This window comes from Pseudorca crassidens, chromosome 2 (assembly GCF_039906515.1).
Source record: "Pseudorca crassidens isolate mPseCra1 chromosome 2, mPseCra1.hap1, whole genome shotgun sequence".
Taxonomy (NCBI): domain Eukaryota; kingdom Metazoa; phylum Chordata; class Mammalia; order Artiodactyla; family Delphinidae; genus Pseudorca; species Pseudorca crassidens.
In genome coordinates this window covers 135,248,218-135,264,469 of record NC_090297.1, presented here as the reverse complement: position 1 = coordinate 135,264,469, position 16,252 = coordinate 135,248,218, and the positions used below count along the sequence as shown (strand labels likewise).

The following is a 16,252-nucleotide window of genomic DNA, read 5'->3' as shown; positions in this document are numbered from 1 at the left end:
AGTTTAATAGAAAGAGCATGGTCTTTGGATACCAGAAGATCTTGGGTTGGGACTCAGTTCTGCACTTACTATGAGGCATTGGGTATTTCACTTTTCTTTATCTTCAGTTTTCTAATCTGTAAAATAGAGATATATTTTATCAAATATAAGGCAAACATTCAGTTTCTAACATTTTAAAAATCATGTGTTTTAAAATTGGAGTACTATATTTAATTCGCTGTGTTGTCTTTCTTAGCATTATAGAAAATAATGGTACTTTTTATAATTGGTGATGTCTTAGATTGCATGAGACACAGTAAAAATGCCAATTTTATAGAATTGTTTTGAAGTTGGAATTGGATAATATATATAAAGTGTAAAGCACATGGAAGATGCTCCTGAAGTCCTAGTTTCCTCCCCCGCCCCCCCCCCCCCCCCCCCACTTAATGACAGTGTCGTTGGTTGGTTGGTTTGGGGATTTGTTGTTTTACCAGGAGAATCAGCATAGACCTCACATTGAGAAATATTAGCTCAGATAGTTTTAAATTGTCTCACCTGTTTTTGATACTTCAGATGTATCCATTTTTATAGCAGTAGCTTTATTATATAATTATTTTATTATAGATTATCTTAATTATTTTCTAGACTAAGCAGAATAAAAATAATTATTTGTGCATCTCTGCATAAATACAAACATATATAGATGGTAATTAACTTGTTTAAAACTATCAGATAAAGACTTGTGGTTCTATATTGTTGGTCACCACATCAAAATATCTTGCATCTGTGTTGCTGAGATATTTTCACTTTGGAGAAGTGGCCATATTGTGACTAATAATAATAATTATATATCAGCTAACACTTATATAGTGTCTACTTTGTGCTGGGCACTGTTGGTTTTACATATATATATTTTATATCTTGGAAACACCCATATGAGATAGGTACTATTACTTTTATTTTTATAAATGAGGAAACTGAGGCAGAGAGATTAATTTACCCAAATTCCTATAGCTGAACCTATAAACAAATTAAGCAAACAAACCAATAAAGCAGAAGCCAAGAAAGGTAGCACATGGAAGCAAGAAACTCCCTCCTTGCATATATTAGCCTGATAATCTTTGGAACAGTTATTTTTCAGATAGAAAGTTTCACAAGGTTTTACATCTTGACCCAACCCAGCAACTGACTAAGGTAGAATCTGAATCAAGTGAGAAAGATTCAGCCAACAACTTACCTTTCCCCCTTGAGTGAAGGAGCATTTCAGTGTCTCACATAATATAGTCTCAGGCAATATAAGAATTGGCAAGTTTTAGCCTATTGGCTGCCAAATTGGAGTCTCTTTCTTTAACTGCTGATGCAACATAAAAATAACTTAATGGATTTTGAGTAGAGAGAAATGAAATAAACTTCTTAAACCTCTATGAGAAGCATTTCATTGGAGTGGAAATCAAGAGAGTAAAAGTAGCCAAAGTTTGGCCCTTATAGATGAAGTGGATGGAGAACAAAACTAATGCATCTTTGGCACCTTTATTCTGAATTCAATCTGATAATGGCAGATTATTAAAAAAAAATTTTTTTGCCTCAGATATAATCTCCCACCTCACCTTCCCAAAATTGTCACCAGCATTCTAATATGCCTGTGCAGTTGCTGCAGAAAGAGGAATTAATCCTAGGAAGAAATATACTTAGAATGCATTATAATTAAATTATAGAGTCAGTTTTTTCCCTGAAGATTTTAATTAAAACTGTATTATGCTTTATGTACAAAGGTATTCATCATATCTTGGTTTATGAATGAAAAACTGAAAATACCTAAATAGACAGTTGTCAGATAATGGTTAAGTAAATTATGGTACATCACTTCATGGAATATTATGCTGGTTTTTAAATTAATGTTTTTGGAACTTCTGCTCTTGGGCATGGTGGTATAATAGGGACAAGATTTACCCTTTTATTTAAAACAGGAAGAAAACAAGACACAGTAGTTGAAATAATGATTTTCAGACAATGCACTGAAAATCGTATGAAACTATGAGAGAAGAGAAACAAAGTAAACCCTACAGTTTTCTCAGCTTATTATCTGGAAGCAGTTTCAGCTCAGGGAGGGGGTATCCAAAAGAGCTTGGCCACCTTGTCAGTTTGAGCCAGACTGAATATACAGGGCTGCATACTAGAGAGGATGCTCTTGCATACAAAGGGAGAGTTCCAGAGATCTATAGAAGGGTCTCTCTGGCGGAATACTAATCTGTGTATGTGTGAGAGGAAACTAACAGGCTGGAGAATGAAATACAAGAAAGCAGCAAGCCATACAGTTCGTGGAGTTGACATAGGATTGAGACTCTTTCATTTCCTACTAGTCAGAGTGGAAAGAAAATGTAGTGTATGGGGCATATGGTAGAGGCCTCTGAAGGATTTAACTTCAGTACTGGGGCTAAATTAAGCTCTAGATTAAAGGCTGCTCTGCCCCTGCCTTAACAAAGCTTAAAAATGAGCCTTGAAAGGATCAAATTGATTCCACGTAACTGAATTAATGCCCAAACAAAGTCTAACATAATTTAAAGGAACACAACAAAATCCAGCAAACAAGAGTGTAAAATTTATAATATCTGGCTTACAGTAAAAGTCTTTCAAGCATGCAAAAGTAGCAGGAAAATATGATCCATAACCAGGAGAAAAACCTGTCAGTGAAAGCAGATACAGAAATGATAAAGATGAAAAACAGCTATTATAAATATAGTCTATATATTCAAGAAAATAGAGGAAAACATGAACACAATGGAGAGAGATACAGAAGATACAGAAAGACCCAAATGGAACTTGTGGAGATGAGAGTTAACATCTGAAATGAAAAATACACTGGGAAGAATTAACAGCAGATTAGACATTGCATAAGAAAAGATCAGTGGGGCTTCCCTGGTGGCGCAGTGGTTGAGAGTCTGCCTGCCGATGCAGGGGACACGGGTTCATGCCCCGGTCCGGGAGGATCCCACGTGCCGCAGAGTGGCTGGGCCTGTGAGCCATTGCCTCTGAGCCTGTGCATCCAGAGCCTGTGCTCCGCAATGGGAGAGGTCACAGCAGTGAGAGGCCCATGTACCGCAAAAAAAAAAAAAGAAAAAAAAGATCAGTGAACTTGAAGATATAGCAGGTGAAACAAAAATGAAGCACAGAGCATAAAAGGACTGAACAAATATACATATAATTGGAATCCCTTAAGAGAAAAAGAGAGAAGACAGAAAAAATTTAATAAATAATGGCTGAAAATTTTAAACATTTGATGAAACCATAAACCAGACTTTTTCAGCCTTTGCATTATTGACATTTGGGGCTGGGTAATTCTTTGCTGTGGAGGGCTGTCCTGTGCATTGTAGGATGTTTAGTAGTAACCCTGGTCTTTACTCACTAGATGCCAATAAGACCAACCACTTGTGACAACCAAATGGAGGATAGGGGCAAAAAAAAAAAAAAGACTCCCCTAGTTGAGAATCACTGCCATAACCAATGGAACAAGAAGCTCAATGAATGTCAAGCAGGAGAAACGTAAATAAAAATGATACCGTGACACATCATAATCAAATTGTTGAAAATCAGTGAAAAAGAGAAACTCTTAAAAGCATGCATACCAAAAAAAAAAATGATACAGAGGAACAAATGTAAGAACTGCAGCAGACTTCTTCAATAGATCAATAGGGGCACCATCAAAGGAAAAAACTATCAACTTATAATCTATACCAGTTAAAATAGCTTTCAGAAATGAAGGTGATTTGCTTACCAAAAATTTACAGGTAACATACTCAAGGCTGAAAAATGGAAAGCTTTCCCCTTAAGATCAGGAATAAGACAGGATGCTTTCTTTTACCATGTACTATAAATTCTAGCCAGAGCAGTTAGACAAGAAAAAGAAAATAAACAGCATCCAAATTGGAAAGAAAGAAGTAAAACTATCTCTGTTCACAGATAACATCATCCTAAATACAGAAAATGCAAAAAAAACACCCAAAACTACTGGAGTTAATAAACATTCAGCAAATTTGCAAGATACAAGATCAACATGCAAAAATCTGTTGGGTTAATATACACCATCAGTGAACACCCCAAAATGGAAACTAAGGAAACTATTCCATTTACAGTAGCATACAAAATAATAAAATACCCAGGAATAGTTTTAAAAGGAGGCGAAAGATTTTACACTGAAAACCATAAACCATTGCTGAGACAAGGAAGACCTAGAAAAATGGAAAGACATCCCATGTTCATAGATAGAAAGGTTTTATATTGTTAAGATGGCAGTACTACCTAAAGTGACCTACAGATTCAATGCAGTCTATCAAAATTCCAACTAACATTTTTGCAGAAATGGAAAAGCTGATCCTCAGATATATATGGAATTATAAAGGGACCCAAATAATCAAAACAATATTGAAAAAGAACAAAATTGGAGAATTCACACCTGCAATTTCAAAACTTACTACAAAATAACAGTAATTAGAACAGTGTTGTACTGGCACAAAGATAGGCACATGGACCAGTGGAATAGAACTGAGTCCAGAAATAAACCCTCACATTTATGGTCAGTTGATTTTTGATGAAGATGCCAAGACCATTCAGTGGAGAAGAAGAATCTCTTAAACAAATGATGCTGGGACAACTGGATATCCACATACAACAGAATGAAGGTGCATTCTTATATCACACTATATACAAAAATTCACTCAAAAGGGATCAACGACCTAAAAAAATATGAATGAGAACTATATTGACTGAAGTAAATATGTACTTATCTCAGTGATTTTTGATTTGGCCATGGATTCTTAGATATGACAGCAAAAACACAGGCAACCAAAGAAAAGATGGTAAACAGGACTGCATCAACGCTAAAACTTTTCTGCTATCCAAAAAAGTAAAAAGACATTTTACAGAAAGGGAGGAAATATTTGCAAATCATATCTGATAAAGATCTAGTATCCAGAATATATGAATAACTCATAAAAGATAACTAATAACTGGGTTGAATATAGACATTCCTCCAAAGAGAATGACCCACAATCACATGAAGTATTAGTTATTAGGGAAATGCAAATCAAAACCACAGGGAGGTATTACTTCACACACACTAAAATGACTATAATAAAAAAGACAGATAATAACAAGCGTTGGCAAGGATGTGGAGAAGTGGGAACCATCTTACATTGTTGGTGGGAATGTAAAATGGTGCAGGTGCTGTGGAAAATAGTTTGGTGGTTCTTCCAAAAGTTACACATAGAATTACCATATGACCCTGCAATTCTTCTCCTAGGTATATATACCCAAAAGAATTAAAAACAGGTACTCAAATAGCTGTACACAAATGTTCATAGCACAATAATAGTCAAAAGGTACAAACAATCCAAATGTCCATCAACTGATAAATGGATATATAATATAGAGTATGTGTATATATATATATACGCTAGAGTATTAATCATAGGAAGGAATGAAGTACTGATACATGCTCACGTATGATCACATATCGTGTGATTCCATTTATATGAAGTATCCAGAATGGGTGAATCCATAGAGACAGAAAGCTGATTGATGGTTGCTAGAGTTAGGAGGAAGAGGAATGAGAGTGATTGCTTAATGGGCTCAAGGATTTGTTTTGGGATGATGGAAATGTTTTGAAACTAAATAGAGCTGGTGGTTGTACAACACTGTCAGTGTACTGAATGCCACTCAATTGTATATATATATTTTGTTTTTTAAAAGGGGGAAACTATGTTTATTTTGTCTTTTTTTTAAATTTTTTTTTAATTGGAGTAGAGTTGATTTACACTGCTGTGTCATTTTCTGCTGTACAGCAAAGTGAATCAGCCATATGTATACATATATCTCCTCTTTTTTGCATTTCCTTCCCATTTAGGTCACCAAAGAGCACAGAGTAGAGTTTCCTGTGCTAATTGTATATTTTTAGATGGCTTATTTTATATTATGTGAATATCATGTCAATGCAAAAAAAAAAGTAAGGGTAAAATAAAGATTTTTCAGACAAAAGCAGAGATAATTCGTTGCTGACTGACATGCACTACAATAAATGTTAAAGGAACTTCAGGCAAAAGGAAAAGTGTATAAGATGGAAATTTAGACCTGCTTAAAGGAATGAAGACAACTGGAAGTGACAAATATGTGGGTAAATATAAGCTTTTTTTTTTTTTTCATTTTAAAATGTCTTCAAAAGGCAATTGAACTTCCAGTTTCAGCTCTGACATGTAAAGAACTTGGAAATCATCTCTCCTGTCTTCAGCAACAGCAAAAATCTGACCAAACTGAAAATCATGGACTATTCTTAGATTAATCTGAGATTTGAGTTCACAGGGCAAACTGCCACTCCCCAAATGGTGACAGGTGAACACATAGAATCACACTCAAGATCTGCTTATTGGGAACAAAAGCTGTTTGAACCAGTGAACTGATAGGAACACTTAAATGGTAATTGATGAATTGCTGCAGGGTGAGTGTGGACTAGCTCAAGAGCTAAAAGCTTCCAGGGGCTCAGCCTTAGGAAGGCCCCCTGCTTTCATGGGTTTTGACCCCCAGGGCCCACCACATTCTTATGGTGAAGATGGGAGAAAAATTTTTTGTTTTGATACAGGGGAAGTAGAATATAGTTAACACTACTGAACTTTACACATAAAAATGGTTAAGATGGTAAGTTTTATGGGGTTTTTTCCCCAAAAAACGTAAGAGTTTTGTTTTTTTTCCTAAAGAAATGGGCTGTCAAACCATGAAAAGACATGAAGGAACTTAAAATGCATATTGCTAAGTGAAAGAAAGATTACATACTGTATGATTCCAACTGTGTGATGTTCTGGAAAAGGTAAAACTATGAGGACAGTAAAAAGATCAGTAGTTGCCAGGGCTTCAGAGGGAGAGAGGGATGAATAACTGGAGCATAGGAATTTTAGGGCAGTGAAACTATTCTGAATGATATTGTAATGTGGACACATGTTATTATATACACTTGTCAAAACCCATATGCAACACAAAAGATGAACCCTAATGCAAACTGGATTTTAACTAATAACAATCCATTAATATTGGCCCATCTATTGTAACAAATGTACCACACTAACGCAAGATGTTAATAATAGGGGAAAATTGAGGAGAGGGGTATATGGGAACACTCTGTACCTTCTGCTCATTTTTCTTTAAACTTAAAACTACTCTAAAAAATAAAGGCTGTTAACTAAGTGAAAGAAATATACTCATCCCTTTCCAATACCATATAACTCCTAATTAGTAGTATGTATTTTCACAGCAAATAATTACCAAGCAAACTACAGGTATCTATTCTGAATTGCCTACTTCATGTTAAGGGTTTCAGTGAATGACACTGATAGAAACTATGATTGTCTTGTGAACAACCATGTGTTTTTGCTTCTAGTCTTGCCCCCTAAAATACATTAATTGCTTTCAGGCAAAAGACATGAACACCTCAGTTCTCTAACATTCTAAGGATACCCTCACCACAGGGCCTTTGCAATGGCTGTTTCCTATTCATGGGACAATTTCCCCCAGATATGTGCAGGACTCACTTGTTTACTTCCTTTATGTCTTTATTCAAATGACCTTCTCAGGCCCTCCCAGACCATCTTATTTAAAATTCCAACCCTCTTCCCTACACTAATTTTTTTTCTATAGCACTCATCACTTTTTAATATTAGAAAACCTTTTTATCTTCTGTCTCCCTCAGACATGACATGATTTTGGTATGTTAATTTTGTATCCTGTAACTTTTCTGGAATCATTTGTTACCTCTAACAGATTGATTGGTGAGGGGGGGAGTATGTCTTTAGGGTTGTCTGTGTATACGATCATGTTGTCTATGAAAGGAGATAATTTTACTTCTTCCTTTCTAATTTGGGTGCCTTTATTTCTTTTTCTTGCTTAATTGCTGTGGCTAGGACTTCGAATACATTGTTGAATAAAAGTGGTAAGAATGGGCATCCTTGTCTTGTTCCTGATCTTGGAGGTAAAGCTTTCAGCTTTTTACTGTTGAGTATGATGTTAGTTGTGGGCTTGTCATATATGGCCTTTATTATGGTGAGGTACATTCCCTGTGTTCCCGCTTTGTTCAGAGTTTTTATCATGAACAGATACTGAATTTTATCAAATGCTTTTTCTGCATCTGTTGAGATGATCGTATGATCTTGTCCTTAATTTTGTAAATGTGATATATCACATTGATTGATTTGTGGGTGTTGAGCCATCTTTGCATTCCTAGGATAAATCCTACTTGATCATGGTGTTTAATCCTTTTAATGTTTTGTTGAATTTGATTTGCTAATATTTTCTTGAGGAGTTTTACATCTATGTTCACCATCAATATTGGCCTGTAATTTTCTATTTGTTTTCTTATTGTTGAGTTTTAAGAGTCTTTTAAGATATATTTTGAATACTAGTCATTTAATAGATTTGTGTTTGCAAAGGTTTTTTTCCCAGTTTGTGGTTTGTCATTTCATTTTCTTAATGGTGTCTTTCACAGAGCAGACATTTTTAATTTTAATAAACACTAACATCAGTTTTTTTCTTTCATGGATCATGGTTTTGGTGTTGTTTCTAAAAAGTAATTGCAAATCTAAGGTCACCTAGATTTTCTGCTATGTTATCTTATTGGAGTCAGTTCTTTTTCAGGAAACTGTGCTTGACACTCTATACTTGATTCTCTCTCCCTCTTTTTTTCCTTTGGTATCCAGTTTTTTCACTTCCAATTTTGTTATTCATTTAGCAAGCATCTCTTGGGCAGCAAGTATGTTTCAACTTTATCCTACTAATGGAGTATGTATTCAGAATGTAATCGGATTAAATAAAGTAAGTTCTCCCTTTGGATTGTGCTTTTTTAGTATAAGGGAAAACATTCTGTATCCTGAAAATTCTTTGCAGCATTTATGCTCTAAGACTTGGTCCTCAGAGGAGAGAGGGAACTTGCATTTACTTTGTGCTTCTTTTTTGCCAACATCAGGCTATTGTACTTTGTATACTTTATTATTTAATCATGATGGTAGTTGTTGTTTATGACATTATACCTTTGTTTCTGCCATAAATTGATAACCGACTTCACCTCAAAAATCTGCACCATTTTTTGAAACTTTAGTTCCTCTAATGGTGTTACGAACTGACAGAATATGTTGCCTAAAGGATCTTTTCCTCAGCCCAGTGGTTCACAGATCAAAAGAAACAAACAAAAAAAGTAACAATAAAGCAAAACCCCTTCTTTAAAGTAAGAAAAAAAAACACGTATAGGGGAACTGTCTATATTTTTCTGAAGTGAAACTAATTATTTTTGCAGTCAAATTAAATAATAAAAGTAATTTTGACTCTAAGATAATACTTATGTTCAGAATCAGAGTTTTTATTTTTGTAGGGTATCCTGACCTAAAAACTGTCAATATTGCAAGAGATGTGGGCTTTTGCACAGGTTGCAATTTGATCTTTCAGACAACAGTAATATCCAGGTTTACTGCTTCTACATACATGTTTTGGAAGAATCTTATTTTTAAATTTAATCTTAACCTTGTGCTTTTTGAGAACATAGAGGGACAGAGCCTACTGAATACTTGATTTTGGAAAGCGTTTCCATACGTTTGCTTTTTTTCTTTTATTTTAGACCTCAACCTCTTTCCTATCTCCCTTCTACCTTCTCATCCTTCCTTCTTGCCACCTAAAAATATTTTCTTTATTTTTTTATGATTAAATTTTAAGTTTTATTACAATTTAGTTGCTTATTTGGGAACTTTAATTTTGTTAACCTAGATATGATTTTCCTGATCACATTCAGGTCTGGTATTTATATTTCATATTTTGTTTTCATTTTTCCACACTGAATGTCTCTGTTTTCCACAGTGAACATAGCTAACATAATCAGCTAGGGGAATGGCTCTTAGGTGGCTCCAGAAGACAGTAGTGGAATAACCTTAGCTTGATAGAGGGTATTCATTCTGCTGCTGTGATGACCTGAGAGTCCTCTTGCCTTCCTGATGCCATCCTAAAATTGTCACTAGGGCCTTAGAGAAATGGTGGATCATCAAATATTAGTGTTCCTTAACAGAGTAGTATTTTGTAACCGGTTTAAATGCACACTGCTTTAATCCATGTGTCTTTTTTCCACCAATCCCCCCCCCCCCCCCCCCGCCCCAACTACAGTCACCAGAGAAGAAAGGAAAAGAAGCAAATACTGGTTTTGGTGGGCCAGTTGTTAGTTCTCTGTATCACGAAGAAATCATCAGGTAAATTCTTTTTTGGTCTTCAACAATAGGGGTATATACATATATGTATAGTATGTGTGTGTATGTATACATTGTGTGTGTGTTTATAAATTTATTTATTTATTTAATACCCAAAACTTTCATTTGAAGAACTTTTTCTTAACATGAAACCGATTTGGTGGTATCTCTAGGAGGATAATAAATGGCAGGAAATAAATTTTTATGTGTATAATCTTTAAAATCTATAAGTATCTGAATCAGTGCCAAGTAATAACCTTTCTCCCACGTAAGTAGTTGGTAGGGCAAGGTTTTGTGTCTCAATCTAAAGCTATGGATTTTTGTTGTTGTTCTCATTAGTTTTCCTCAAAATATCATTTCTTTTAAATATTTTAATTTCTGTAGTTTATTTATTCTAGCTACAAGTTAAAAATCATTTCAGCTTTACAAGATGAAAAAGTTCTGGAGACTGGTTGCACAACAATGTGAATATACTTAATACTACCAAACCGGACACTTAGAGATGGTTAAGATGATAAATTTTATGTCATGTATTTTTAACAAAATTAAAAAATTTTTAAAGGTCATTTTGCATTATTTAACAAAGGTCCTTAAATTTTGTATGTTATGTATGAAATTTCTTGGATTATTGTTTTCTTTACACACTGTGTAAATCAGAAAAAGGATTCTATCCTGCTTTAAAGCCATGTGACACATTCTTCTAAGATGGTTACTTTACAAGCAAAAACAAGAAATAGGAACTTCTGATGCTCTTACCCTTCTGCGTCACCTGAGCTTTACTTTTCTTACTTATTAACATGAAATAAATGAGCTCTAATTTTCAAGTGGAAAATTAAGTTCACCTAAATTGAAGGGAAATATCTATCTTCATAGAATGAAGAGGAAATTGTACCAAAATTTTATGCTTCACTCTTGCAAAAGAGTTGCTGACATTATTCACCACATAAATAATTAGTGATGAGAACTCCCAGGTAGCATTCTAGAAGGAAAGCTATTGATACCCCTATGAATCAAAAACTTCAAATGCTCATAGTTTCTAGTTAATGACCAGCTAATACTAAGGGCCCTGTCTTGAATCTATTTGCATAGCAAGCACATCATTTTTTACTAAGATTAAATGTCTACTTGGGGTCATATAGTGGAAGACTGATGGAGATTTGAGGGGGGTGAAGATACCCTTTAAGAATGCTGCTGGCCTGGAGTACATTTGCCACCCTGATCCCTTGAGGTACCCTGAAAGCTCTGAGAAGCCCATGTAGTTTTGAGGAAGAACAGTTTAAAAAACATTTTCAGAGTTTAACTCCCCCTTCCCCTTAACCCTTATAGAATCAGAACATGTTTGGGGGGTTCTTAATTTGTAAATATTCTCTACTTAGAGCTTCTAAAAAATGGGATATTAGAACCTTAACCGTATTAATCAAAGTTTATTAAATGTTCAAATCAAGTCAGTAAACCCTTAGAGTCATTTTTCTAGGAGGGGAAATTAGTCATTCCTTCTCTGTGTTCCCATAGTCTTTTTTTTTTTTTTTTTTTGCGGTACGCGGGCCTCTCACTGTTGTGGCCTCTTCCGTTGAGGAGCACAGGCTCTGGATGCGCAGGCTCAGCGGGCATGGCTCACAGAACCAGCTGCTCCGCGGCATGTGGGATCTTCCTGGACCGGGGCACGAACCCGTGTCCCCTGCATCGGCAGGTGGACTCTGAACTACTGTGCCACCAGGGAAGCCCCCCATAGTCTTTCATTCACACTTTTGTTATAGCATCTGTGACATTATGCTACATTGGATTATAATTTTTAAAAATTTGTCCTTTCTGCTAAACTGTTAGTTTTTGGAGAGCAAGGGTAGTATTTTATCCATCTGTGTATTCTCAGTATCTGGGGAAGTTCCCAGAACTTAGTAGGTACCTAGTAAAAATGCCCAGAGCTTGGGAGGTATCCACAGCTGCTTCCCCCAAGGGGCTGAAAGTTTAGTGACTGGCTCACACAGTTAGCCTAGTGGCCCTATCATAAATCAGACATGCCCATCCTCACCTCTTTTCCTAAAGAAATGTATAGACCACTTTCCTAGTTAGATAATTAAATGGAGATAGTTTCTTAACTTTGCTTTTTTAAAATCACTATACTTAACTTTCTAATAATATCAATCACTTATCTATAAATAGTGATCTTTATTTTGTGTACTGATTTCCTTAAGGGCTCCTCGACTCTAGTATTTTTCAAAATGACACGTTGAATACAGTTTCTTTTGTAATATCCAGTGACGTGACTGATCACAGTAGCTCTGCAGAACAGAAAGCAAATCAAATGTACTCCTATTGATGTGATAGTAGATATCTGGGTAATTGGAGTATTCCTAAGAGTTAAACTAAACTGGAAAAGTTAACCTACCTGCTTATCCTCTACCCAATTCCTAAAGAAGTGACTCAAATTTAAATCAATATTTAGAATTTTGATCTTGAGAAAAGTGACAAAATAATATAGCTTTGTCTTCATAAAGTAGAGATTTTAATTCAACTCAACACACGTTTATTATGAACCTATGATGAGATGAAATATCGTGGATATTTGTGCTTCTCAGCTTCTTCACTTTTTTTGTGTGTGTGTGGTATGCGGGCCTCTCACTGTTGTGGCCTCTCCTGTTGCGGAGCACAGGCTCCGGACGTGCAGGCTCAGCGGCCATGGCTCACGGGCCCAGCCGCTCTGCGGCATGTGGGATCTTCCCAGACCGGGGCACGAACCCGTGTCCCCTGCCTCGGCAGGTGGACCCTCAACCACTGCGCCACCAGGGAAGCCTGCTTCTTCACTTTTGAATAGTATGTTTTTGGTGTTTTTGGCATCTACATTTGAGTATGTTTAATAAACCTTATTGGTTGAGTGAAATATGAACCTCTGCTATTGGCAAAACTGGTTAGTCTTGGCCTTATTTCATTAAGTCATCCAAGTATTAGTCTTCTTATGATAGGATCTAAATCATTGTATTCTGGAACATATTGTTAAGATATGAAACAGTAAGGAACGTGAACGTGAGAGAGCCACGGAAAGCCTTTCAGTTACAAACTGTAGTTTTGTTACTACTACAGTAGATCAGAAATCACAGCAACTAGTCATATTCTTATATTAGAGAATTCATTCTGTAACAATTCCAGTGTAACAAACTAGATCATGATAAAAGTTATTGTATAATGAAATGTTCGTTTATTCCAGTGAAGGACCAGATATAGCCCCTATTGTTTCTTAAGTATAAGAATGCAGTTACAACAGTGAAAACAGGCTATTTGTTGAAGTTTGTATAATCAAATTTTGCTTGTACTTTGGTGAAATTTAATATCTGGTGTTTTATTTTTCGAAGAGAAAACTGCTTTAATTGAGGTTAATTGCAGTTTCTTGGCAGAATTAATGTTCAGCTGAGGTGAAAGTGACAGTAGGTTTTATAATTTTAGAAACATCAAATGGTAAACTTGGATGAAAGGAAAAGCTTTCTCGTATAGAACCATTAAAAAGAACATAAAAATGTATTTTGAAGGTCTGTTTTGGATACTTTAATATATAAACTTATAATTTTTTCCACACTTAAAAAAATTTATTTACTTATTTTTGGCTGCGTTGGGTCTTCGTTGCTGCGCGCGGGCTTTCTCTAGTTGGGGCGAGCAGGGGCTACTCTTCGTTGCAGTGCACGGGCTTCTTGTTGCTTTGGCTTCTCTTGTTGTGGAGCATGGGCTCTAGATGCACGGACTTCGGTAGTTGTGGCATGCGAGCGTGTCCCCTGCATTGGCAGGTGGATTCTTAACCACTGCGCCACCAGGGAAGCCCTCCACATCTCTGAAGGTTAGGAAAATCAGTATCTAATGAACCCCTTTACTAAGGCTTGGGCTCCATTGTTGTGGCAGTTTCCTGACTAATATGCATTGTAGGTGACAAGTTAAGGGCCCATTTTATTTTTATTGTAAATGTTCCTGGGCCAAGGGCCACTGGGGCCAATTCCGAGCTTGCTCCCTGACTGTTTTGGTTCTGACCTTTATTTCCACTCTTTCACAGAAAGTGACAATATAATGTCATAGGTACAGATCTCTGTGTTAATATTCCAGAGCCCTGACACCAATTTCTCATTCTGAAGCTAGTTAATTGTTCTGTAGTATAATGGAGGAGATATAAGGTGAGGCTAATTAAGTACAAAAAATTATGGAACCTGCTGGAATTCAAATGGTGGTTCCATCTCTTATTAGCTGTGTGACCTTGGACAAGTTACTTATCTATAAAATGGGGATGATTATAGTATATTATGCTTTCTCATATAGCATTTTTGTGGATTATATGAATACTTATACACAGGCATCCTAGAATAGTATGTGGCACAAAATAAGTTACTTTGTAACTATTAGTTTTATTAGTATTGTTACTAAGCATAGAGTCCCCACAGTGGAGACTCAGGGCACAGGGCTGATGGTGGGAGCTAAAATCACCTAACTATGGAATTAGGTACAGGTTGTTTGCTTTTGCAGAAGAAAATGGCAAACCGGGAAGGGAGACCAATGCTACTAGATCTGAGTTTGGAACTGTAGAAACAAGAGAGTAACAGATGTTGTGACTCTAGTCTTGAGATCAGTCGTGTTTCATTTAAACTGCAGACTGGCAGAAAAAGGTCTGGTTAATAAGTATAGGGCTTTGCAAATAGTCAAATGCTTCTGTACTACATATACTGACTCACTTAACAGGGAATCACTTTCAGTGACTTGTATAACTGAGAAGGTTTCACCTCGACGTTGGCACATAAATTGAGAAATTAGGACATGATTTAAAAATACAACAAATGAAACGTGTACAGTATCCAACCCACCCTGCAATAACATTTGATCTTCCCTGTTATATTTTGTAGTTTGATGCTATGTAATCTATCAGAATCTTATTAATCCCACTTACACAGGCAGCCATCTGGACCTTCTTTAAGCAAGACCAGACCAGTATACAACTAAAGTGATTGATGGACTCTGGAATTGATTAGTTGTTCTGTGAGACAAATGAACTCTTTTGGCAGAAAATACCAGAGGTCACTGCTGTGGTCAGACACAAGAGCCTGTAGAATTTTAAAGAGATGCTTTCATCATTGACTTACAAAATTAAAATTTTTAAACCATAATAGATTTTGAAAATATTTTAGAAATATTTTTTCACTGGTTGCTCTCTAGTTCTGATTATAAAATGGTAAACTGTAAGTATAAAAAACTAGAAAGAAAGTGATAATTTTATGCTTTAATTTTGTATTTTTGGTGAAAATATGAACTGAAATAAAAGTAGCATAAAAGCCAGTCACTTACACATAAATTGTACTCTAAAATTTTCCTGAAAGAGATGTGATTGGAGAAAAAGCTACAACATAGCTTTGGTTTACATGGTTTAATGTGACTAATAGAATCAAATAGTATAAAATTCCATTTAGTTATTTATTCAAAGCTTCACATTGTTAACAACCTGTTTTTAACAAATCTATTTAAGACTCTGAAACACCAAGAGTATGTATTACACATATTTTGTATTTAAAAAGTTGAGTATTTGGATTTTTATGCTTTTAGTAGGCTGAGTCACTCTGGGATACTACTGTCCCATTGATACCACTGCCCTTAGCACCAAAAAGATTATCCTGCTTCCCTCCATCTGTTTGGCTGGTAGTAGTGAAATCCTTCCCTGTTTCACCGTGTTGCCTGTGATCAACATTGTGTTAACACTTTGGTGATAGGTGATAAAATGGATGACATATGTCTTGTTACATTCTGGTTATTCTTTGAGGTCTGCACAAGTGTGTATAGGCAAGTGGGCAACTCCCCCTTGAGAATGTGACTGCTCAGAATGAACTTGAGTTATGGATTTATTCAGCCTGTAAAACCTCAGCTGGCATAAATAATTGAGAAAGCAAAGGTTTGTCTGTGGTGCATACCTCAGGGACTCATGGCTCCCTTCCTTCTCTCTACTCCCTTTCTTATGAAAATGATCCCAGTTGCACTCCTAGATAATAACACACCAA

The 16,252-nt window shown here is 35.8% G+C and overlaps 1 protein-coding gene across 5 annotated transcripts in view; it reads left to right on the top strand.

Moving 5' to 3' along the window:
* The window catches only part of ACBD6 (acyl-CoA binding domain containing 6), a 230,215-nt gene that overhangs the window by 61,329 nt on the left and 152,634 nt on the right, over positions 1-16,252 (top strand). For 4 of the 5 annotated variants that reach the window (XR_010941233.1, XM_067728808.1, XM_067728809.1 and 1 more), the window contains exon 4: positions 10,159-10,241. The exons of the other annotated variant lie outside the window; for it this stretch is intronic. Coding sequence is in view for 3 of the 4 variants with exons in the window: in XM_067728808.1 (XP_067584909.1) it covers positions 10,159-10,241 (83 nt within the window). In the remaining variant the exon portion in view is untranslated. The remainder of the gene's footprint in view (positions 1-10,158; positions 10,242-16,252) is intronic. 5 annotated transcript variants of the gene reach the window in all.